Here is a 24846-nt window from a genome sequence, read left to right as displayed (position 1 = left end):
GAGTAGTTGCTTTACTGTGTCACCACAAAAACACTGGAGTATAGGCACAGACACTTTAGGATAATGTGTCTTTAATGAGCACTGTATGCATTAAAAAAAACTGTTTTAGCACAGGTTGATGTACTATTCCTTTCTTGAAGGTCCATGGAAATCTGGATGAATTTTCAAGTATGAACTTCCTGTTCTGTTGAATCTGAGCAAAATATCCCGAAGATGATATATAACATAACATATCTTAATACAGTTCTTTAGTATTAATTGAGAGAACAATTACCTGCATTATTCCTGTTTCATGTAAACCGCCCTGAGCCTTTAAGAAGGGTGGTATAAAAATATAAGAAGAAAGAAAGAAAGAAAGAAAGAAACTACCAAAATAGTAGAACCATGAAAGAGAGATCTTCATGTGTTGAAATCAGGCTCCCCAACCTTACAAAACAGTACAAAGAGTTAGTGGCTCTAGAGAGGTCTTTTAAAAGAATAAACTTCAGCAAAACAAGAAATGAGTAAAAATATTAAGTAAAGTGACTGAGTGGCATGCCAATGGGGAAAATGTGGATATATTTCATAACATACAGAGGCCAAAATGTACATTACAAGAGTTATTATAGGTCAAAGAAGCTTGAGCATATTCTCTGCTGATGCCAAAGCCAACTGTTTTCTTTGGATATTTTTCAATACACCAACCGCGTTTGCAAGCTGCATCCAATCAACAGGGTGCTTAGGCCACTTCCTCGATGGGATAGAGCTTGTTTTTGTAACAAGCCAGAAGCCCAAGTATCAGCTAATTTGGGTCTAGGTTAAATGTATAATTGTGCCAGGCAGGACACAGATGCATGACCTGGCATGCTTTCAGCCGGTACATTGCAGCTGCTATGCTTCCTGTGGTGGCATACAAACTGCAGGTGCAACTTTTGATGTCAGTTAACATTGTGAATCTCATTATGTAATCTGTGTGTTTTAGATCAGGAATGATGCACCAATATAAATCATATCTCAAACACACTGTGCCTCAACATCATTATATCTTAACTGAGCCCAAGCACCCACACCTATTAATCTAAAAATACTGCATATAGATGGAATTGCACTTACCATTCATATTACCTCTTTTAGACTAGACATTAAAAGATACGGAAAAAATCAACCATATTTACTGACCTCATGTTCTGAGGAGGCCATTTTTGGAAAATGCACACTTCACCAAAATTTAGCTTTGAGCAATGAAAACAAATCCCTTAAAATGGTATAATATGTCAGTTTGAAACATTTGATGTTTTGGTTATTCTGGAAATAAATTATGTAGCTATAGCAATGTTCTAGTATACATTCATTTTCAGCCCAGTAATTAGTTTTGAAAGGTCATAGGCCAAGGAAACACTGCCATATTAACGAGGAAATAGTTTTCATTTAGAATGACTTCATTTTTCTTTCAGATTTCAGGTTTGTTTAAAAAAAAACATCCTTGCTAGACTATAGCTAAGAAATCTGCTATTTTGAAAGAACTGGCTTTGATATTACTTTATATGATTAATTATTCCAGCATTAATATTGTGGTCCTTCCAGAGGTTAAATACATGTTTTTTGCTTTGTTCCAGGCACATTCAAAGTACCGCACAGCCACCTCAGACTCCTGTTCCACCATTAGGGTATGTGTCTGGGACTCTAATATCAGAGTTGGAAACTGATATTCCAGAAGATGAAGATGAAGATGATATTGAAGAAGAAGCTATAGAAATCACAAGGCCACTGAGAGGACTAGAGCACACTCCAGGATCCAGCATGGACAATCTAGACAGCTCTGTGACAGGTAGGCAAATGGGACGAATAGTGAAACCCTATTTATGAAAGCGTAAAATATGTCATATAAATAGAATAATGTTCAAGCACATTTTATTCTGCTCTATTTCTGTTGCATTTAAAATGTGTTAATGTTAATATTAAACACAAAAGTTAAAGAAGGATTTGAAAATGTGTTTGCTTTGCAGCAAAATGATAAGAAAATTCATGAATTTTAAAAAGCTTTTAAGACTTGAAAGAAAACTCAATTATATCCCAGTTTTCAAGGAAAATTCACACTACTGCAGAAGCAAGTCTATTATATAGGGTGGGGAAGAAAAAAAAAGAAACTTGACTTTAAAATAATATATTTTGTATCTCACGAGCAACATGAAAAGCTGACATTATCTATAAAAGACTTCCATATTTTTATTGGAGTGAGGCTGTATAAAAAAGCAATGAACACAATGAAGTAAAAAGATTTTTTTTCCTCAATAACCCCAACTAGATCATCTGAACATATAGACACTGATTCAGAAATGTATACATGGTGATGTGTTTCTTTTGTGTTTTCTTCAAACTGATGGATTTAGTCATTGTTCCCTTTCTGACAAATGCCGTTTCATTAATTGAATACCTTTTCTCTTACTGTTTTTTATTCCTGGCATGTCTAGCAAAGCTACAAATAGGTTCATCAAAGTCAAACCTGAAAAATATAATCTGGCTCATAGCCTGTGTACTGTTAATAAAATTGTGGTTGGTTGAAGACTGACAACCATCCTCTCTTGTGACAAAATGCTGTTTTTACATGAATATCATGACCTAGACCCCTGCAAACTCATTTCAGTTGATGTTGGGATTGTACTTAGCGTATTGTATCTAGGCTGAGTATGGTCTATTGAGGACCAAGCATGCATGGTCTATCTAGCTCATTAAAAATATTGTGTGCTTCTTCAGTCGTTGAACTTTATGGGATAATACCAGTACTAATTTCTGAATATATCTTGAGGATATTTCTGTTCACTGAGGATGTATTAATGCAGCACCATTTAATTTCTGTGCCTTGCAAGAGCATTTCATGCTCTTATCTAAATACTGCAGCTCTGAGAGCATGCTACAGTTTCCACTGACAGAGGTGGGGATATGAACATAATGAAGCATCAGTACCTCTGATTTTCCTCTTTTCTTCTGCCTGAATTAAAGAGTTTCTGCTTTATCCCACTTTCCAGTTTCCTTCTTCTTGCCTTGGGACCAGACTACCTGCCAACCTAATTAAGATTTTAAAACTGTAGCTCTCCTGCTGTGATTTGAAATTCAGATCCAACTGGAAGCTTGAAAAGTTACAAGCTTAAATCTTTGAATTTGAAAAATTAACTTATTACACAATTATGTTAAGCCACTTTCACTGAATTTCCTGCATAATCTCCCTCAGACTTTAATTCTGGATCTTTTTGCATATCCCTTTAATGGCTAAAAATGATACAGTAAAGGTTTTACAGTGACAATATGCTATTTTTTAAAAAGAAATATCTGCCTACAATATTATGCACCTTTGAATATGTATTAATCTGTCAGCACTGTTTTTTTTAATGGCCTATTTACACGTTTATATTTCTACAATTTACTTTTAAACTGTTATTCTTAGTATTGTGTGGGTGTAACTACTGCTATAATTTAATAAATCCTGGATACATGTATACTCTTAACGTAGTATTTTTTAAAATGTTGGGCACTTTGTTATTACGCAAGTTGTATATCAAATGTTAAAAGATTTTAATGCCTGATGGTGAGCCTTTAAAAAGAATGGTGCTATTCAGCCCTGCTTAAGAAAATACTCCCAGCCTCATGACCAGAGTTTCAGACAGCATGTTGGCTGCCTTGCCACCCTGCACCACAAGAGGCTCTTTTAACATAGCTCTACTTCACCTCTATTAGAGTATCCAGAAGCACAACCCTTGACCAGAATGGATATTAAAGTTTAGGACAGTGATCTCCAGCATGGTGCTTACAGAGTTTGTGGGCATTTCCCATGGTCTTTCTGAGATGAGCAAACTGCCAAGCTCTTCCCAGTCAGGTGCAGTATGCCTTGACTTAGCCATAAATACATACTGGTATCTTCTTCTGTCTCTGGGCTTGGAAGTTTTTCCTGTGGCTGCACAGTACAGTTTGCAGGAGCCTTGTAAGTTTTAACTGAGTTCATTACTTAATATAGGTTGATAGCATAGTTGCCTAAGGAAGCACTCAATTTTTTATGACAGCATATGACAGTTATTAAAATATATACACACAAGAGCTTAAAATACATACACACCCCTCAATAATTTCACTCTTTAAAATTCCAAAAGTGAAACTTGTACTGAACTATGCAGCCTTGCTGAGAGGAAACTGATGTCCTTGCCCGATGTTGTCCTCCTGTTTGCCTACTTAAAGGCCTGATAACACTCAAGACCAATTCCTGTACAACATCACTCCCACAGTAGTTATTTCTTTGTTACATCTCATTCTTTTCCCAAAGAATTCAGAGCTGCTGGCATATATGTCTGGCCTATCTAAGCAGTATTTAGGAACGCAGTGGGTGGGGGGGGGGGGTTGTGCTGTAAATCTGTGACTTTTCTCAGGGCCATGTGCATAGCCTGACAATGCCTATATTATTAGCATGGATGCCATGTGAAATGGCCAGAAAGTGCAAATAATTCTCCAGAGATCTGTATGGTAGTTTTTCCTTTGGTGAGTAAAGTAGCATGTGAAATAGCTTTACATGTTATCCAATTGTTAATTGTTGTCTGGTGATATATTTTACATCCCTCAAAGGGAGGTCAAGTGTCTGTTAAATCAACTTTTTCTATACTTGGATATGAAATTGAAATGGATTTCATAGACTCTGTGAAATAATGGATTAATGAGTTGGATAATGGATACATGGGAATATAACCACTGTTATCCCTTACAAAGGAGGAAAATATGGCTATAAAATGTGATGTCATATATGTAAACTAATAACCCTGAAAATGTGTAGAAGAGAAATAAAATAAGTAATTCAAAACATACTCTTGAGCAATTAGATCTAACTGTATATCATATGTCTGATTGTATATCATACATCAGTAACAACATTAATGTTCAAATACCAGCAGGTATTTAACTATGAGATGGAAGCTATATGTTCACATACTTGTTTTGCATGCCAGGCCATCTTTTGTAAACTAATGTAAGGAATGCATAAAATGTTGACACATTTTATAGGTGCAAACTTTATCAAAGCATTTATAAACATGAATGAAAAATTAATTTATGCCACTTAGCGAAATGTATGTGTTTCAAATTTCTATCTTTTCATGTAATCTCTCCCACACCCACCCACACTGCAGAAAGACACAAAATTTTCTCAAATTTATTCAAGCTGTTAGCATGCACATAGAACATTAAGTACTTGTTCAAATGTTGCTGAGCAGTAAAATACTATGATAAAGTGGCATCTTGCTGTGCCTCCATTACATCTTCGGCACTAAAATTAATTTATGATCAGTCATCAATTCATTTACATGTCGTTTTATGCTAAATCCATCCTGCTGATGAATGCGTATCCCTAGATCCATTAAGCTGGAGTAAAATCTGTGCTTTATAAGATGACCCTGCTAATTGTTGCATTACCATTTTTATGAGATACAAAATCTAGCAGGTCCCTCTTTCCAGAGCACACACTTAAGCCATGAGCCACCTTCTTTCTACTAAATGAAATTTGCCAGACTCACAATATAAACTTTATATGTATTCTGTTCAATATAAATATTAATCACTTTTCAGTATAATCTGATTGAAGAAACTAAACTGTCACTTAAAAGAATAATACATTAAAACAATCCTTGGGTTGGAGGGAAATAAAAGCAACATATTTCCCCTCTCTGTTTTATACATCTAGGGCAGGGGTAGTCAAACTGCGGCCCTCCAGATGCTGGCAGGGGCTCATGGGAATCATAGTCCATGGACATCTGGAGGGCCGCAGTTTGACTCTCAGATCTAAAGGGTACTGTCACATTAAGGTCCAACTGTTTGTTTGAGATCTATATCATCCTCCCAGCAAGCTGGCTCAAGATATTGTATAGAACAGTGATCCCCAACCTTTTTATGGCCGGGGACCACTCAAAGCTTGACAATTTTACTGAGGCCCGGGGGGGGGGGGGTAGTTTACTCCTCTACTCTCAACCACTGCCCTAACGCTCTCTGATCGCTATGGTAATGTTTAAACATCCCTTCAAAATAAGATACAGACACACCACAACAATGAACATAAGGAACATTTTATTTTCATGGAAATTTTAACTCATGACAATGACAAATGGGAACCCTGAGCTTGTTTCTCTGCAACGAGATAGTCCCATCTGCGAGTGATGGGAGACAATGACACCCAAAGTGTGTTGTAAAGGGCCGGGGGGGGATGAAGTAAAGGGCGGGGGGGAGAAGGCATCCTTCGCAGCCCACCTCCAATTAGTTGACGGACCACATGTGGTCTGTGGCCCACAGGTTGGGGATCGCTAGTATAGAGGATCTAAGTGTGGTACAGTTAGAGGACATTGACACCAGTCCTGTTTAGAAGAACATTCATAAGACATGTGAACAGTTGTGAACCCACTCTCCTTTCCTTGTATTCAGTGAATGTAGAGATGTTCTAGGAACTGTGAATCAGAGGGAGAAGATCACAGAATTGCCTATTCATTCCTGATGCTACTACAAATTAGGACTTGTTCCAGAACAAAGAGGAGTAAAAAACCCACAGGGCTTTTTTCTATATTCAGCTATAAATCTAGATATGAACTTTAGAAAACAGTAAGTGGTGACCCACTAGCCACTTGTGGAAGCAGCAATCCTGTTCCACCTGCCTTTGATTTCCCTTAGTGTCTCTATCGTTCTCTCCCTCTTTACTTTCTGTCAATATCTCTCCCTCTCCCCATGTCTACTGTCACTCATCTCTTTATGCCTCCCTCATCCAATTACTCTTTATCTTCTTCTACTTTCCCCACCCAATCACTTTTTTTCATTTGCAGCAGTGGCTTACTGCCTTTGTAGTGGCATCATGTCAGCTAGTCCACCAGTTTTACTGCCTCAGCTAGCCTGGACTCTTCTCCCCTTTAGCAACTCAACCCTGCAATGGCAGCAGATTGCCTGTCCCCACCACCACCACCACAGTTTTGACATTCTAGCAGTGCCTCCCCAAGCCCCTAGCCTCTTCATTACCTTGGTGTCTTGGTGTTGGAAGCTTATCCAGTCTCTTTACAGCCTCACCAGCTCATCTGGCAATTTGCCCAGCTGCCATGCATCTTCACTGCTGCAATGGTGGCAGCTTGCATCCTTGCCTCCAAACAGGTTTGCTGCCTTCGTGGCATTAGCAGCAAATTGCTCGTCCTTCTTCCATCATGATTGCCACCTCTGGTGGCAGCAGCTCCTCTCCCACGCTGCAGCCACCTCGGAGCACCATTTGGACTTTATCGTGCCTGGACTCTGAGCAGCTCTCACTTTATCTTCTACTGCAGCTGGGCCTGACTTCTAGAAAGTGGGCACTCTTGCTAGTTCCACCACTTCTCCTTTCCTAGAAATACCAGTATCCCACTGTCTAATGAGAAATATGGACCACTTTCTCATACATAGGAGTCTGAGGAAGTACACACTCCTGGTTTCCCCTTTCTAACTGGGCAGGGATCCTCCTTTTCTCTTTAGGAGAATTGTCCTTCCAGTGTGGCTCAAATGTGGAGTAATTACTTCACTTTCCAAATTCCCACTGCGAATATCTGCCCTAGTTTTCCATACACTGTGTAGATTACGGGTTAGTAGAAAACTCATAATCTCTAACAAGTTTCAACTCAGAGCAGATGATCAGCAAAAGAATTGTCAGACTGCTCTCTCTGAATCTGACTGTCTTTTATGAATACTGCTAGAATATCAGATCCCTCACAGCTGTTGCTGGCCAATCAGATCATTTGAAGCAGCCTGTTGCGCTAGCTTTCTGCCTAATGAAATTTCTTAACCCTTCACTTGATGTTGATGTTACTTCAGCACTTGGAACCTGTCTTTCAAAGTGCTGTTTGTCACAACATATTAAACATGGGCAAATTCTGCCTGAGAAGTGATAAATGTAAAGCCCTTCATTTAGGTAGGAAAAATCACATGCATCACTATAGGATGGGTGAGACTCGTCTTGGCAGTAGTATATGTGAAAAGGGTCTGGAGGTCTTAGTAGACCAGGCATTGAACATAAGTCAGCAGTGACTCGGTAGCTAAAAAGGCAAATGGAATTTTAGGCTGTATTAAAAGAAATATAGTGTCCAGATCATGCAGGATGATGTTACCGCTTTACTGCGCTCTGGTAAGACCTCACGGAGTATTTTGTTGAGTTTTGGGAACCACAACTGAAGAAAGGTGTAGACAAAGTGGAGCATGTCTAGAGGAGAGCTACAAAGATGGTGAGGGGTTTGGAGACCAAGACATATGAGGAAAAGTTGAGGGCACTTGGTCTGTTTAACTTGGAGAGAAGACAACTAAGAGGTGATATGATAACCATCCTAAAATACTTGAAGGGCTGTCATACAGAAGATGGAGCAGAGTTGTTTTCTGTTGCCCCAGAGGATCAGACCAGAACCAATGTGATGAAATTAATTCAAAAGGATTTTTTACTAAACATCCAGAAGACGTTCCTGACAGTTTGAGCGATTCCTCAGTGGAACAGGCTTCCTTGGGAGGTGGTGGGTTCTCCTTCTTTGGACATTTTTAAGCAAAGGCTAGATAGTCATCTGACAGAAATGCTAATTTTATAATTAGCAGATTGTCAGTGGGTGGGCAGGAAGGGATATGCCATTTTTTTGTCTCTTGTGACTCTTCCTTGCATACCTATGGAATTGCTGATAATCACTGAGGGATGGTAGGTGAATTCCCTCCAGGCCAGGATGAATTCTGGAGATTTTTGGTAGGGGGAATCACTTGGGCATGAAATATGGCTGTCAGTTGGCAGGTGGTTGTGAGTTCCTGCATTGTGTAGGGGGTAAGGCTAGATGACCCAGGAGGTCCTTTCCAATTCTATGATCCTATGTATAGACAAGAGCCTCTTGTGGCACAGAGTGGTAAGGCAGCAGAAATGCTGTCTGAAGCTGTCTGCCCATGAGGCTGGGAGTTCAATCCCAGCTGCCAGCTCAAGGTTGACTCAGCCTTCCATCCTTCTGAGGTCGGTAAAATGAGTACCCAGCTTGCTGCTGGGGGATAAACGGTAATGACTGGGGAAGGCACTGGCAAACCACCCCGTATTGAGTCTGCCATGAAAACGCTAGAGGGCGTCACCCCAAGGGTCAGACATGACCTGGTGCTTGCACAGGGGATACCTTTACCTTTATGTATAGACAAGCCTTACAAATCAGCCTGCCGATAACAGTGAGAAGCATTTCACACCATACATTTTTTTTTACCTTTGTCTCACTTTACAGTTCTCTGGAGACTAATGATTTTAAAAATTGTAAATGATCAGGATATAATTATGGAATATGATCACCTCTTCTATGTGTACCACAGTAAATAGCAAAATACAAAAGAGCAAAAATTCAAATTATGTCTTCTTCATTATGCTGATTTAAAAAATAAATATCAGTTAACTGAAAGTTAAACTTACTGGCTTTCTTTTTTTCTCTGGAAAGTAGCAATTAGACTTTCAATTTAGGGAAGAATAAGATTTAAAAGTATGATGATGAATTATACTAATTTGATTCTGACTAAATATACTATTGAATGATGGTGAATTATACTAATTTTATTCTGTCTAAATATACTATTGAACAGATGAGGTACTGTTCAGATTGGACTCTTTCAAATTCATAACCCATGAGATTTACATGACAGTCAGATCTTGTTGCCCATGAGGTATCCCTCCATCTAGCCAAAAGAACATGGACACTGTCCAACTACTTGTGGGCTACAATTCTTGCTTAGCAAGCCATGTATAAACAAAGGGTGATGGGCTGCTGGTCTGGATTAATTTAAATTTATATGATTATTGTAAATTGTGTTTCTATCTGGAGTTTAACCACACAGTGGCACCCATCACATAAGAAGATTTTTCATATTAATAAAAATGCTTGAAATACTTCTAGATGAGATGAAAACAGTTCAACTTTCTGATCTGACTATTAATTTTTGCATGTTTTCTTGTAGTGCCCCTTTTAATAAAGGATACATTTTATTCTAATGTTTTCTCATATGAAGCTGAGTTGCATAGACCCAAATGAGGATCATCTCAGGAAGTTATATAGGAAGACTGTATGATACTGTTTTTATCAAAATACTGCATATCAAGTGGAAGAATGGCCAGAGTTTAAGAGAGGACTATATGCACATGGAAGTTACATGGCTTTGTTAGTTTTGAGAAGCAGAATGCTAAATTTAAATAATAGCTTTCTCTTTTATTATATGAAAACCATCTGGTAATACTGTAATCCAGGATCAAACATTTTACTCCAGTTCCACTCACTCTTTTCTTTTTTACTTCCTCCTCGTTTGCTTTAGCACCTTGAATATTTTATGAAAAAGAAAAAAAGAATTCAGCGTTTAAAAGAGCTAATTTTGTTTTAGATAAAGTGCTTACTGCTGTTTTCATCAGGAGAAAAAACGTACAACTGGCAGAAAGCACAGAAATTCAAACAAGCTCCTGGGAAACCAAGTGAGCTGAATTGTATGGGAAAGGCAGCTGCTTTAAGGCTTTTATTGTGTTTGAAAAATTCACAGCTGATTGGGGGGGAAATGCCCATACTCTTTGTTCTACCATACACTTGGCGAAGAATCACATGTACCACTGGTTGACGCGGCAGAGGGCGGGTTGGAGGTGGACGTGACCACCCTCCGGCCCATGCAGGGTGTGTGCTGAGTTTTTGTAGCACACATAGTATAAAGAGGCAGGACCCACAACACCTATCAAGGCGCCATGCATGTGGGTCCCGGCCTCTTCACCTGGCATGCCATGGAGCAGCTTTTTTCTGTGGCAGCTGGGACCGGTGAGGCTTGCCCCGTTTCCATGCCTGCATCTGCAGATGGTGACCTGCATGTCTCCAGACTGAAGAGTGGGGCAACCATATGGCAGAGCCTACAGAGCTAACGCCACCCCCCGCTGAACGCTTGCTGGACAAGCAAGCTTCTGGCACAATGGTGGCCAGCAAGGTTTATCAGTTCTGGGGGGCGAGTGCCCACACAAACCTTGCGCCCAGCAAGTTCAGCTGGCAGAGCCCACAGAGCTAATTCTCCCCCACATAAGCACTTACTGGGCTGGGTGCATACTTCTGGCCTGAGGGCTTTATGGGATTCCTGCCCACATGTGTGCAGGGAGGCAGGAGAGGTTTCTCGAATCTGAGGGGAAGAGTGGGAAGCTTGCACCCAGTGGGCCCAGCTAGTGGAGCCCATGGAGCATTCAGTGTGTGATCGGACTCCCTGGATTCAGGGCCTCCATACAAGGTGGCATGTAAATGAGGGCGGCTTACCCAGCTTGGAGGCCAGGGGCTCATTGCCAGGTGGCCTAGGGGGGCAAAGCAGGTGGGCACCTGGTGGCTCCCCCCACATAGATCGCCTCCTGTAGGACAGACTTCAGTAGCCAAGGGGATCTGCTTTCCCAGTTGGGAATGGTGTGGATCCCCAGGGCACATCTGGAAGGCATGTGTTTTGGTGCAGTCCACTGATTTCCAGGTCAGGCTCACTCTCTCAGGCTGTGCCAACTCTCCCATGGGGAAATAATAAAGCTGTGGCCATGTTTATACACAATAATTGTGTGTTGCATCTTATTCCAGCCCAAAATGCCCTCCTGCAATTCGATGTTTCTCACACTGGGGCCCTTGGCCCTATGACTCCTTTGAAAGGAGGCAAGGCAAATCCTTCCTGAATGATCTAGGTAATGAGAGAGCAGAATGCTTTTAGTTTCTAGGCTTGAGGGACTGGGCTTTTTCATCACAAAAGAGAGGAGGGAGGTCATAGCATCATATAGCTTCTAGATTATGTAGAACGTTAACCAGAAATCCAGCTGTAGGAACTGGCTGACTGGCACCAAGCAGGTCCGGTCCTAATGGAGTCACAATGATGTTTTCTAGTGCACAGGATTTCATCATAGATTCCTTGACATCATTTTTGCTTCTGCAAGCAGTTGATGCAAAACAAACAGCATATTCATAAAGCCATATATCCTTCAATACATTCTGACCCTATCTTCTGTGTTAAATGGTAACCAACCAGCACATTCACCCAGCTGTGCAATCACTAACAAATTAGATAGGGAAATGTCCAATATATTGATATATGCATAGGATGTGATTCAAAGAAGGCACATGCTTCTGTAGGGCACAACTGTTTTTACCATCAGAGTTTTGTTGTCTTTTTTAGAGGTTCCTTTAATTGGAAGTCTCTTCAACATGCATACTACAAAATGTGTCAAAAAACTTTTAAAAGCTTCCGTATGAATTTTGGACTCCTTTTTAATAAACAGTTTTAGCGTCTATACTTTTGTTTAATGTTAAATCACTTGAACTGTTTTCTCAAAGTGACGTATGTGCTCAACTTTCTTGGATGTAAATTTGGTTTAATTAGCCATGTCAGAATATTGCAGTTAGGCACCGTAATGGTGTTATGTTTTATTTATTTTTGCTTCACAGTAATCTCAACTAAGCTTCTCTTATATACTGTTGTTTCTACCTATAAAAGCTGGCTTTAGAAAGAGGGTTTGTTTGTTTTTTCCTGTGCTGTTATCTTGGCTTCTTTACTATGTCAGGTCCATTTGAAAAGCAACAATTTTATTTATGCCTTTGGCAAGCAGAATCAAATTGTCACTCTCTGTTCACTTAATCCATTTTCTGTGTCAGATCTCTGCATCCCCCTTCACTTTTTGTTCTTATATGTCTTATATATCTGGAGTACACAAGCTTTTATTATTACAGTCTGCACTGTATTAATGTCAAAATATTTGCTCGTCCCAATGCAGCTAAAGTATATTCATTGTTTTGGGAAAAACCCTCAATGATTGGCAGAGTATTTCCTGTCTCCCAGCACTGAGTGGGCTAACAGTTAATTCTTGTTTTGGAATATTAGGCTTGCAATTTCAGATTGTCACATTGGGGTTGGGAGGCGAATTTCCTCCAGGCCATACTGGACAGGGATTCTAGTTTGGGGGGGTGGCATCGTCTGGGCATGAAATTAGGGTCACTGCGCGTGAGCAGGTAGTTGTGTGTTTCCTACATTATTGAAGTACCTTCCATGATTCTTTGATTCAGTATGAATCTGATACAAAATGCGTAAAAATTGGGGTAAGGCAATATGGGGTAAGTAGGATCTTCTTTACTATTAGTATTTGTGTAGTAAATTTCACCAGATTCAGCTTTTTCCACTCTTTGAATACGTTCAAATGACAGGCTAAAACTTGGCATAATTCAGTATTCTGCCTTGTTGAGTCACATAAATACACACTTCTCTGTATGTCTGAGAGCACATTCAGTGCAGTACAACCACCAGCTTACTCATAGTTTCTAGCCCTTGAATGCATGAAGCTTACACTTTAATAATGCATTAAATGTATAATACCTATTAAAACTTTTATTTAAAATATATGTATATATGTGTGTGTATAACAGATAGATGTTTTAATAGCCCCTTGTCAGTAAACAATAGACTGTGTAATGTGTACAACTCACTAGCACCCTACATTTGTTTTTAGGGTTACTCTTAAGTGGATGGGGTTTTGCATCTAATGAGGACTGCAGCTTTTCTAGTCATAGATCTAGTGTAGTTAGCTCCTCACATAACTCTCTTTTCCAGCAGCACTTTTGCACAAACTCTGGTTGCAGCAGCAGATAAAGCTGGGTTTAGGCAGGATGGAGCTAGCCTATCAAGAAGATTTTTGTAGACTCAAAGCTCAAGCTTCCTGCATGATGACGGGATTTTCCCCCCTTCTTTATTCTGTCCTCCGAATCAAAACGAATTCTCAACACAAGTATGTTTAACATGCATGTAATGCAGATAGGATGTTCCTGCTATTTGCATTTAAAATATATTTATATTAAAATATTTTATTCTATCTTCTTCAAAAAAAGAATCTGGGGCAGATTACTTCAAAATAATGCCTGTCATACATTCTTTACCATGGTCTTTGCTTTGGTCTATCGCGTTACTTTAAGTCCACTATAGTTTTACTAGCATCTACTGCCTTTTTATACAGTTTCAAGGAGACTGCTAATTTCACCGGGCAATTTTTGATGATATATTATTTGCAAAACCTTTGCACAATCAATAATATTTCTTGTGAAGAACTGCAAACTTAGCTTTTATCTTCATTACTGCTTCTCTATTGCAACTCTTTGCCAAATGTATTTTCTGAGAAGACGCTGCCAGCATGGGGTGAGCTGGTGAAAGTTTATCACTCTAACAATGCAACCGTTTAGCGGCCTTATTAAATGATTTCCTTTTAAGGCACTTAATACAATCATTTATTATATTTGTGCTGCAGGACTGTAATTAAAATTGTATCAGTGGCATAATCAAGTTGAATACGTTACTAGCAATTTCTTGCTTAAATAAAATAACTTCCAGTCTTGTTTTTCAAATAGATATATTAGCACGATTATATTTTATTTTTCTGTGGTACTTCCTGACCCTCCAACTCCTCCTTTAAAAAGTTCCACAAAAACCATCTAAGATAATGTGAATGGATTAGGAACCATGCATTTTAAATAAAATATTAATAGTATAAGTTTATTAACATATATTTGTCACAGATCAGACCTGTACTTGGATCTATGTAGATATTATAACTTCCATGTAGCTGCCGTGTATAGTATTTGTCTACCAAGTAACCTACCATACAGCTTGAGAAGTTTAATGATATCAACACAATAATATAAACATTGCTTAACCCATATGATGAAGTTGCTGTTTTAAATAAACTGGCCATCATATAGTGGCTGTATGTGTGTAAATTGTCAACAAATCACAGCCTACTTACAGCAACCCCAGAAAAGGGCTTTCAAGGCAAATGAGAAACAGAAGTGATTTGCCATTGCCTTCTTCAGCAGACTCTTCCTTGGTGATGTTTTCCCTTCTAAGTATTGACACTGTACCTGTGGGACCACCTATATACCCCCCCAAAGGGCATTAAGATCAAGCCAACAAGATTTACTTAGGGTTCCTGCCCCCCCCCCCAAAAAAAATGAAACTCGTCTCAACTATACCCATGGCCTTTTTGGCTCTGGACCTAGCCTGGCGGAATGCTGTCCCAAATATGATCAGAGCCCTGCAGGACCTTGTTCTGCAGGGCTCGTAAAATGGAGATGTTCCACCAGGCCTATGATTGGGGCCCAATAAACATCAGGGGCTGAAAAAACCTTTATGTCCTTCCCCATGCCACTAAAAGACCAGATGTTAGCTGCTTAACATTTTAATAATTTATTGTAGATTATATTTTTAAACATTTTGTCTAGTATGTTACCTGATATCCTACCTGAATCTGTGGAGAAAGGACAGGTTAATAATAATAATAATAACAACAACAACGATAACAATGATGATGATGTTAATGATAATAATAATAATACGTACATACTTGACTTTTGGATTCCCCATTTTGTCGTTTTCACAAATCTTTTAGTTTCAGTATATTGAAGTTTGCATTTTTTTTATTAGACAAAATATGCTCAGACACTCACCCAGCTACCAAGAGAGGCAGAGACAGAGAGTGAGAGAGCAATAAACAGGGTAAAAATATACAGTGTGAGTTTGATTATTGTCCTGGTCTGAATTATAATCTTGGGGGAACTCAGAAGTTGAGCTGTACAATAAAATAATATAAAAACGGTAATTATTTGTTGTGGTGCACAATTTAAAAACAGAATAAAAACTACATAAAAACTAAGAAAAAAGTTCACTAAGATAGCTTTTTTTCTAACGCACATGAGATAAACTCTCAGCACAGAATTATATGATAGCGAAGAGTGGTGAGCCTGGGCATATGCCATATGAGGTGGTCTCCAAAAGTCAAAAATTTACATATTAATTGGAGCCATAATCTACAGATCCCACTCAGCTACACTTTATAATGAGTTTAGATTTTGTATATAGAGTGTATTGTTATAATTCTGACCACTGAGGAAGACCCAGTAGGGTCGAAACGCGTTTGGTCTTATGTGCAGTTAGTTCTGTATAGTTTTTATGTAGTTTTTATTCTGTTTTTAAATTGTGCACTACAATAAATAATTACCGTTTTTATATTATTTTATTGTACTGGAAGTTTTATATGATATATGTAACCTTTGGGTAAATATCATAATTAATGGATATGAGCACAAACTTGTTTATAAGCCAAAATTCACCATGAACTTAGCCCAGTTTATAGCCCCTGAACATTTATTGGACTTTTGCCTGGTTCTGTTTGGGTGTTCAAGCCATTTAAACAAAATCACAGAATCATAGAGTTGGAAGGGGCCATACAGGCCATCTAGTCCAACCCCCTGCTCAATGCAGGATCAGCCCAAAGCATCCTAAAGCATCCAAGAAAAGTGTGTATCCAACCTTTGCTTGAAGACTGCCAGTGAGGGGGAGCTCATCACCTCCTTAGGCAGCCTATTCCACTGCTGAACTACTCTGACTGTGAACATTTTTTTTCTGATATCTAACCTATATCGTTGTACTTGTAGTTTAAACCCATTACTGCGCATCCTTTCCTCTGCAGCCAACGGAAACCTGCCCTCCTCCAAGTGACAACCTTTCAAATACTTAAAGAGGGCTATCATGTCCCCTCTCAACCTCCTTTTCTCCAGGCTGAACATTCCCAAGTCCCTCAACCTATCTTCATAGGGCTTGGTCCCTTGGCCCCAGATCATCCTCATTGTTATCCTCTGTACCCTTTCCATTTTATCAACGTCCTTCTTGAAGTGAGGCCTCCAGAACTGCACACAGTAATCCAGGTGTGGTCTGACGAGTGCCGTATACAATGGGACTATGACATCTTGTGATTTTGATGTGATGCCCCTGTTGATACAGCCCAAAATGGCATTTGCCTTTTTTACCGCTGCATCACACTGCCTGCTCTTGTTTAGCTTACAATCCACAAGTACCCCAAGGTCTCATTCATACACAGTGTTACCTAGAAGCGTATCCCCCATCCAGTAGGCATGCTTTTCATTTTTCTGACCCAGATGCAGAACTTTACACTTATCTTTATTAAATTGCATCTTGTTTTCATTTGCCCATTTATCCATTGTGTTCAGATCTTGTTAAACTCTGTCTCTATCTTCTGGAGTATTTGCCAGTCCTACCAATTTGGTGTCATCTGCAAACTTGATGAGTAGTCCCCTCATCTAGATCATTAATAAATATGTTAAAAAGTACCGGACCGAGCACCAAGCCCTGAGGTACCCCTAACGGCAGGTCTGCCTGTCACCTGTTAGGTTTAAATGGTTGTGAGCCATTTAACCCATCCATTTTTCTCCCCCTCTCTTTGAAATGGAAGGAAGCAAAATAGATGGGTTTAAGCTGTTTGACCCTTCTGAGGAGAAAGGAGGATCCTAACTGTTTGGTTTGGAGAAATTCTGGCTCAGTTTGGTTCTTGTTTGGTTCAAGCAAACTTTAAATGCCATCTTTTGCTCCTCTTCTATATGAAAAGTATCTGATACATCTGCCACCACCAAGTCATTATATCAGCCCCAGTATCTTTGCTTCATCACCTGCTCACTCCATTTCTTATAGGATATTGTCCAGATTTTGTTCTTGTTTATGTCACTAATAATTTCTTCAGTAGGAATAATTAACTCAGAGAGATTTACATATAGAAATTTATAGGACTGGCACAAACCGGAAAATTCTGGTTCTTGGATAATTGCTATTAGTGACCTCTGCATGGTGACCATATAAACTATGCTTGCTATTTCAGTTTGATCTTTGCATCTGTGCTGGTACTCAAAAGCTCATGCCTTGAATAAATCTTTGTTGGTCATAAAGGTGCTGCTGGAGTCTGATTTTACTATTCAACCTTTAATACACTTATGCTAAGTTGCTGCTCATTACCTATATGTATGAACTGGTAACTAGACTATCAAATGTATCTGAAGACATGCACGTGAAAGCTCATACCTTGAATAAAACCTTGTTGGACTTCAAGACGCCACTGGACTTGAATTTTATTCTGTTGCTTCAGTCAAACACAGCTATCCACCTGAATCATGCTTCATATAATAATTCTGACCAAAAAACAGCACCCTGAGTAAATTCAAATGGGTAGCTGTGTTGGTCTGTAGTAGCACAATAAAATCAGAGTCCAGTAGCACCTTTAAGACCAACAAAGATTCATTCCAGGCATGAGCTTTCGAGTGCAAACAAGTCTGAGGAAGAGTGCTTGCACTCGAAAGCTCACGCCTGGAATAAATCTTTATTGGTCTTAAAGGTGCTACTGGACTCTGATTTTATTGTATTCCAAGTAAATGTTACTTATAAGAATAATGATATCACAGTTGTTGTTTAGCATACAAAACAGTAGTAAGAGCAAGCATACAGTAAGCAAGATTATCTTGCAAGAAAAACATACTTGAAACATTTTTAGTACAACACAATTGTAAGTTATATTACTTGGCTAGTTAGGGTCTCCTATAAAATGGTTTTGTTCAATGACACAATTCTCCTTAATAGTGTTTAGCCAAAGAATGTTAAAGCAGGTATGGAAACAAAATTGCTCTATCAGCTCAATAACTTTTTAAAATCTTACCTTTGTCCATAGGCAAACCATATTCTTCCTCTCAAAGGCCTCGGCCAACCAGCCCATTTTCTACTGACAGCAACACCAGTGCAGCCCAGAATCAGAGTCAAAGGCCTAGGCCTACAAAAAAACACAAGGGAGGCAGAGTAGATCAGCCTCCATTGCCTCATCGTAGGGAAGGGCTGACAGATGGTAAGTTCTCTGTTTTGAAGTAATGTCTGTGGCATAATAGAAGTGTGCATAAAATATATACCTGTATGGTATTTTTTGGAATCTCCTTGACAGTATTGCTGATGGCAACACATTAAATCTAGCAAAAAAAAAAAAAAACACTGCATTGATGTATACTCAAATAAGTCAAATAAAAAGCCATATGATCTACATTTAACAGTATTCCCAATTTTAAAGGAGAACAGGTTTTATTTGCTGCACTACTAAGTTTTCAATATCCCAAAATCTGCTGTTTATTACTTGAAATGCCTGTGCTGCCAGTAACATATACAGTAAGTCCAAGGATAAACCCCGTGTTTTTTGTACTCAATATAGGCTACCCAGTTGGAAAACTGGGATTCTGGAGAGGAGATATGATCTTCAGATATTTGAAGGGCTGTCATTTTTAGGATGGAGCACATTTGGTTTCTGTTGCCCCCAAAGGTTGGACCAAAACCAACAGGTTGAAATCAAAAAAGTTTTGGGCTAAACATTAGAAAGAACTCCCTGACTGTTAGAACAATTCCTCAGTGGAACAGGCTTTCTCAAGAGGTGGTGGTGGACACTCCTTCTTTGGAGATTTGTAAGCAGAGGCTAGATGGCTATCTGACAGCAATGCTGATTCTGTGATTAACTATGAATTTAGGCAGATGATGAGAGGAAGTATAGGAAAGGATCAGTCAGTGCTTGGCTTTTGAGTCTCTTTCTTGTATGCCCAGTGATGCTGATTGGTACTTTGAAATCAGGAAGAAATTTTCTTGACCAAATTTGCCCAGGGATCCTGGAAGTTTTTGCCTTCCTCTGAAGGTCACTGGGGAAGTGTGTGTGTGTTTGTGTGGGGTAGTTTTGAATTTCCTGCATTGTGCAGGGGGTTGAACTAGAGGACCCTTTGAAGCCCTTCCCGCTTTGTGTCTCTATATTTCTATACAATCACTCTAGTCTAAACCTATTGAATGGGACTGCAGTAAGTCTCCATAGGATTGTTTTAAGGTGACTCCAGAACCTTGTTTTATGTTCCCCAAAGGAGAACATAATAACTGACAGACTAGCGCAATAACTGGCAGACTGGCACAATCAAGCTTTCTGTCATGGTGTTCAAGAGGATTGGGTTCAACCCTTCACTCCACATCATTGTCTGAGTCTCATTCCTTGTACCTTGGAATTGTTGTTTGCCTCATGGGAGAAATATATATGATGCCTGTATGCTTTCCCACAAGACAAATAGCTTCAAGATAGCTGATTCAGGATGGGAAAATGATGTGGGAGAAAGGGCTGAAGATATCTATATCCTGTGCCCAAGTCTTAAATGACATCTGGTAAGCATCTAAAGTAAACTAAGTATGGAAACATCTCAATTACACATTCAGTTAGGGCACAAGATTCGGTTAAGGGCACCTTGCCAAGCTTCTACATCCAGGAATTCTGTAAGTATTTCTGAAATGTACAGGGGCAGACTCTGGATGCTATTTCAACATATATCTTTAGTAATAGTGTTATGAAGTTAAGAGAGTTGAAAACAACTTAAAAGCTATTAGCCATTGAAAATAGGTACAGTACATTGCAAGCAGAAAACTCAGCTTTGTGTCTAATGTCAGCTAATTCTCTTCCTACAGCCCCTATTCCACAACCTTTTGGCCTACACAATTCCAACCCCCCCCCCCAAGCCAACTTTCTCATATTGCTTATGCAATTTCTGTTATTTTCAGTGGGGGGAAATCACTGTACATTCAAACCAAGTTAAAATTGGTGAATTTAATAAAAGCAACTTTTGAAATTTATTCATGTAATTTATTCATGCAGTTTATATATACCCCCCTCGCTGTGACGTCTTGGGGCAGTATATATAAATTGCATGAATAAATTGTATGAAATCATTAGGATTTTTGGAAGTTCTCTATTTTAAAAAGGAAAACTTTTTCCTTGTGGTTTTTAATTCTGTAAACTCATCTTTCACACCATATATGAAATAGCATGTGAGAAATTGTTCATAGGCACACTCCAAAATAAACGTGTCAATGGCATTTAAAAGTAGTGATCAGTTACTGAATGGTTTGGGTTTTTAAAAATTTGATGAGAACCATAATATAAGTTTCACAAATAAATAGATAAGATTTCTTTCTTCACAACCTAATCTCCAGAGTGTCTTGTGCAATTAATTGAAATTTCTATTAAAGCATAAAAGCAGAGAATTATTAACATTGTGTTCTTTTGGATGTCCAGACTGGCAACTGATGTTTCAAATAATTTTGTGTAATTTCTCACATTGACTTCACTAATCCAAGATGAGGTGTCAAATGGACACACATTTAGTCCTGTTGAGCTTTTTGCAATCACAAAGTATTAGGATCCCCAGTTTCCTAATTACAGAATTGGGGGGAAAGCCCACCACTCTCCAGTAGTATTACATTATTGTACTAATTGGCTTGCAAATTTCCCCTTCCGGAACTGTACTATCATGAGATGCAGCTCCTGATGAGTTGGCTAGCATCCAACTAAAGCAACTGGCTGCCAGCTAAGCCTAGGTGATTCAGACAATACGTTTTAACTGGATATTTGAGACCTCATGAGAATAGAATCTCATTGGAGTAAAACAAAAGAAGGCAGTAATGAGAGGCATATTTATGTGCAAGTTGCCCTAGTTAAAATCTCATATCTTGTGATTCTATGTTCACCAAATTGTATAATACATTCAGCTAATTTTCATGCCTGACTGTGTGCAAATTATCAAACTATATTTACCTGGCTTCTAGGATCCAAATTCATATGTTTCTCCTGCAAAGGAGCAGTTGACAAAGCCCATTGCAACCAGGAATGCAATGGGTGCTAGGACCCAGGGGACACTGGGAGGTGCAGATCTTTCTCTGGGTTTCTCTCCCTCCCTCTCACTGCTTGTCTCTCCATGTGCCTCACAGCAGGAGGCATAGCAGGCAATTAGGGCCCATTCTTAGGAGGGAAGCAGGGCTGGTATACAATTTGGGGCAGCTCTGTCTATCTCCCTCTCTCTCTCTCTCTCTCTCTCTCTCTCCCTCCCTCCACCGCAGCAGGGGCAGCTTTTTCTGTGTCTCTCTTTCCATGGCAGCAGCAGCCATAGCAGGTAATTAGGGCTGTTTGTAGCAGGGAATGAGGGCTCATTTGGGCGGCTCTCAGCAGGAGCCATAGTGGGTTATGAGGGCTTGTTCTTAGAAGGGAAGCAGGACTGGTCAGCAGCTTGGGGCAGCTCTCTTTGTGTTTCTCTCTGCCTCCCTCACAGCAGGAGTGATAGGAGGGAATGAGGGCTCGTGTTCGGTCTGGCAGAGCTCTGTGTGTCTCTCTCTGTCTCTGGCACATCTGAGAGGAACATGGCTAGCATCCAGGGAGGGAGGGGGAAGGAAGCTGTAGGGACAGGGCCAATCAGGGTGCAGCCAGCAATGACTGGCCCTATTCAAACTTGGACAGCCAGACACATTCCACCCTCAAGGCTGTTTCACAAATATGTAGAGGAATGAATTCCTATAATTCTAATTGGGAATGAATCCTTAATAACATGGCCCTGGAAAGGGGGGGGGGTTACATTTTCATCCCATTTTTTGTCCATGGTACCTTATTCCATTTTTTTTACTCACAACAATGTTGTGAGATAGTGAAAAATAAGAAAAAGTGATTGACCCACAGTCTCCAGTGAGCTTCTTGGTAAACAAGGTTCTGAGCCCAGATACTCAATCCTAGTTCACAACTCCAACCATTAAACCACACTGGCTCTCATTGGTTGTAGTAAGTTTTATGGGTGACTCACAAGGGCCCATTATGCACGGGGGGGATAGCGCGCATTCGGGGCGGAATGGCGGCGACTAAAATCACCGATAACACACGGAGCCGGCTGCAACCAGCCACAGATTCGGTGCATGCCGCCGAAAAAGCCGCATTAGCGAAACGCGGAAGAAAGTGCAGCTTCCGGGTGACCGGGGCGTAACCAGAAGCGGCGCCGGGGACACCGCGTGCATAATCGGTTACTCTGGGTTTTACCGCCGTTGCATCCCGTCCCATGCATAAGCAGTTTGCTTTGCTTCTTCCCCTTCCACGTTTCCCATGTGACCCAAAATTGTCGTTTCGGCGGCCATGCATAATGGGCCAAGGAGATAAATTTAATATGAAAGTCTTAGCTTATTTGTCTTGTTTATCAGTTAATTTGCACTTTTAATTTATTACTTGATGTTGTGTAAAGCTGTGTTTCCACATATAGAAGGTAGCTTTTTTAATATGGAAGGTCTTGCATTAGAGTATTGTCCAAGTAAAGTGAAATTAAATCTCAAATGTGTACTCCTTTGGGTACTGAAAAGGGTACAAAACCCCCAGCTCTTCTTCCCCTGCACTAGAGAGCACATGATATATCTCACAATCTCTTGCACAAGTAGTAGCATGCTACTGGGGTTTTGTACCCTTTTCATTACCCAAAGGAGTACACATTTGAGATTTAATTTCACTTTACTTGGGCAATACTATAATGCAAGTCCTTCCATATTAAAAAATCTACCTTCTATATGTGGAAACACAGCTTTACATCCAGTCCATAAAGGTATGAAGTGCTTAAAAAAACTATCCCAGTCACTATCCGGTTTGTTGTAGTGGTTAGGAGTGCGGATTTCTAATCTGGCATGCCGGGTTCGATTCTGTACTCCCCCACATGCAGCCATGGCACTGATAAAACTGTTCTGACTGAGCAGTGATATCAGGGCTCTCTCAGCCTCACCCACCTCACAGGGTGTCTGTTGTGGGGAGAGGAAAGGGAAGGTGACTGTAAGCCACTTTGAGACTCCTTCAGGGAGAGAAAAGTGGCATATAAGAACCAACTTCTTCTTCGTCTTCGCCTTCGTCTTCTTCTATCCCAGTCTTCAAATTATGTAAAGCAATAGGAAATACCTAAAGCGTATGAAAGGATTGGGAAAGATTTGTGAGTGACTTGTGTGAGTAACTGGTCTACCAAAAGTTGACTCCCTCAATTGTTTTAAAGTTTCTATATGCCAAATAAATCTTCTGTTCCACAATGATTACTTGTTTGGATTTTTAAATCAACTGGGTTCCCCCCCCTAAATAATATAGTTCGATGATGATAATGAGTAGAAAAGAGGCTGCTGTGATTAAAGAAATCCCTTGTGGGTCCCTTGTGTACCAGACGTGCAAGAGGGATTGCATGCATAAAAAAAGCTATTACCATGATTGTGTGAATCAGTTCTTTTGGAACATTAATGGTCCCCCAGTTTTTGAAATGGAAAATACTACAGAATCATGTGCACTATTTCTGAGGTCATGATTCAAGGAACCACAAAAGCTGCTACCCCATCAAGATAATTTTTGTTTAAGTGGTTCGTAATAATCATGCATGCTTATTTTGAAAATGCATGTTAATAATCTTATAGGCTTGCCAATCTCTTGGTGGTACCTGGAGATATTCAGGAATTACAATGGATCTCCAGACTATAAAAATCAGTTATTCTGAACAAAATGGCTTTAGGAGGGTGCCTTCTATGGTATTATAACCTAATAAGATCAGTTCCCTCCCTAAACCTGCCTTCCCTAGACTCCACCCCCCAAATCTCCAGTAATCTCCCAACGGTTGGCAACCCTAGAGTGTTGGAATGCAACTAATATTGTGTCTCTTCACCATTGCAAGGTACAAAATAGGTTTTTAATGTACTAAAATACAATTTTAAGGTACAATTTTTAAAGGTAAAAGGTAAGACACCCTGTCCGAAGAGAATAGAAATTAGCCTCACAGATTCCAAATATGTGCATAAAAATATGCAGTGGAAATTGTTGTGTAAAATTTTGTGATACAGAGTATGACTGTAAATCACACATGGCTGACACACATGGCTGATGCTAAGCCGGTCTAGTTCTGGTGCTCAGATAGGTTTTGGAAACTCTTTGGATACACATTCAAATTTTACAGAAGATAAGGAGGATGTAAATGTAATGAATAGATACATTTGCAAATCCATACATGAAACACAGTATTGTTTTAGTTCACTGCCCACTTAAATTGCATTCAAGGTGACATTTCAGAGGACACACCAACTCTGGCTTCAACCTACTTTTTCTGTATTTGATATTTGTTAACTGAGTATTTATGGGAAAATTCATTG

At 39.7% G+C, this 24846-nt stretch overlaps 1 protein-coding gene across 23 annotated transcripts in view; it reads left to right on the top strand.

The window, feature by feature from the left end:
- The window catches only part of ROBO2 (roundabout guidance receptor 2), a 1095356-nt gene that overhangs the window by 1057349 nt on the left and 13161 nt on the right, over positions 1–24846 (top strand). For 19 of the 23 annotated variants that reach the window (XM_077342374.1, XM_077342384.1, XM_077342373.1 and 16 more), the window contains 2 exons: positions 1596–1807; positions 18539–18709. In XM_077342374.1, the coding sequence (XP_077198489.1) occupies positions 1596–1807; positions 18539–18709 (383 nt within the window). The remainder of the gene's footprint in view (positions 1–1595; positions 1808–18538; positions 18710–24846) is intronic. The other 4 variants (XM_077342393.1, XM_077342394.1, XM_077342387.1 and 1 more) reach the window with 1 other exon arrangement.

The sequence above is a fragment of the Paroedura picta genome, chromosome 6, assembly GCF_049243985.1.
Source record: "Paroedura picta isolate Pp20150507F chromosome 6, Ppicta_v3.0, whole genome shotgun sequence".
NCBI classification, from domain to species: Eukaryota; Metazoa; Chordata; class Lepidosauria; order Squamata; family Gekkonidae; genus Paroedura; species Paroedura picta.
The sequence above is the reverse complement of the archived record's forward strand: the minus strand, read 5'-3'. Positions and strand labels throughout refer to the sequence as shown.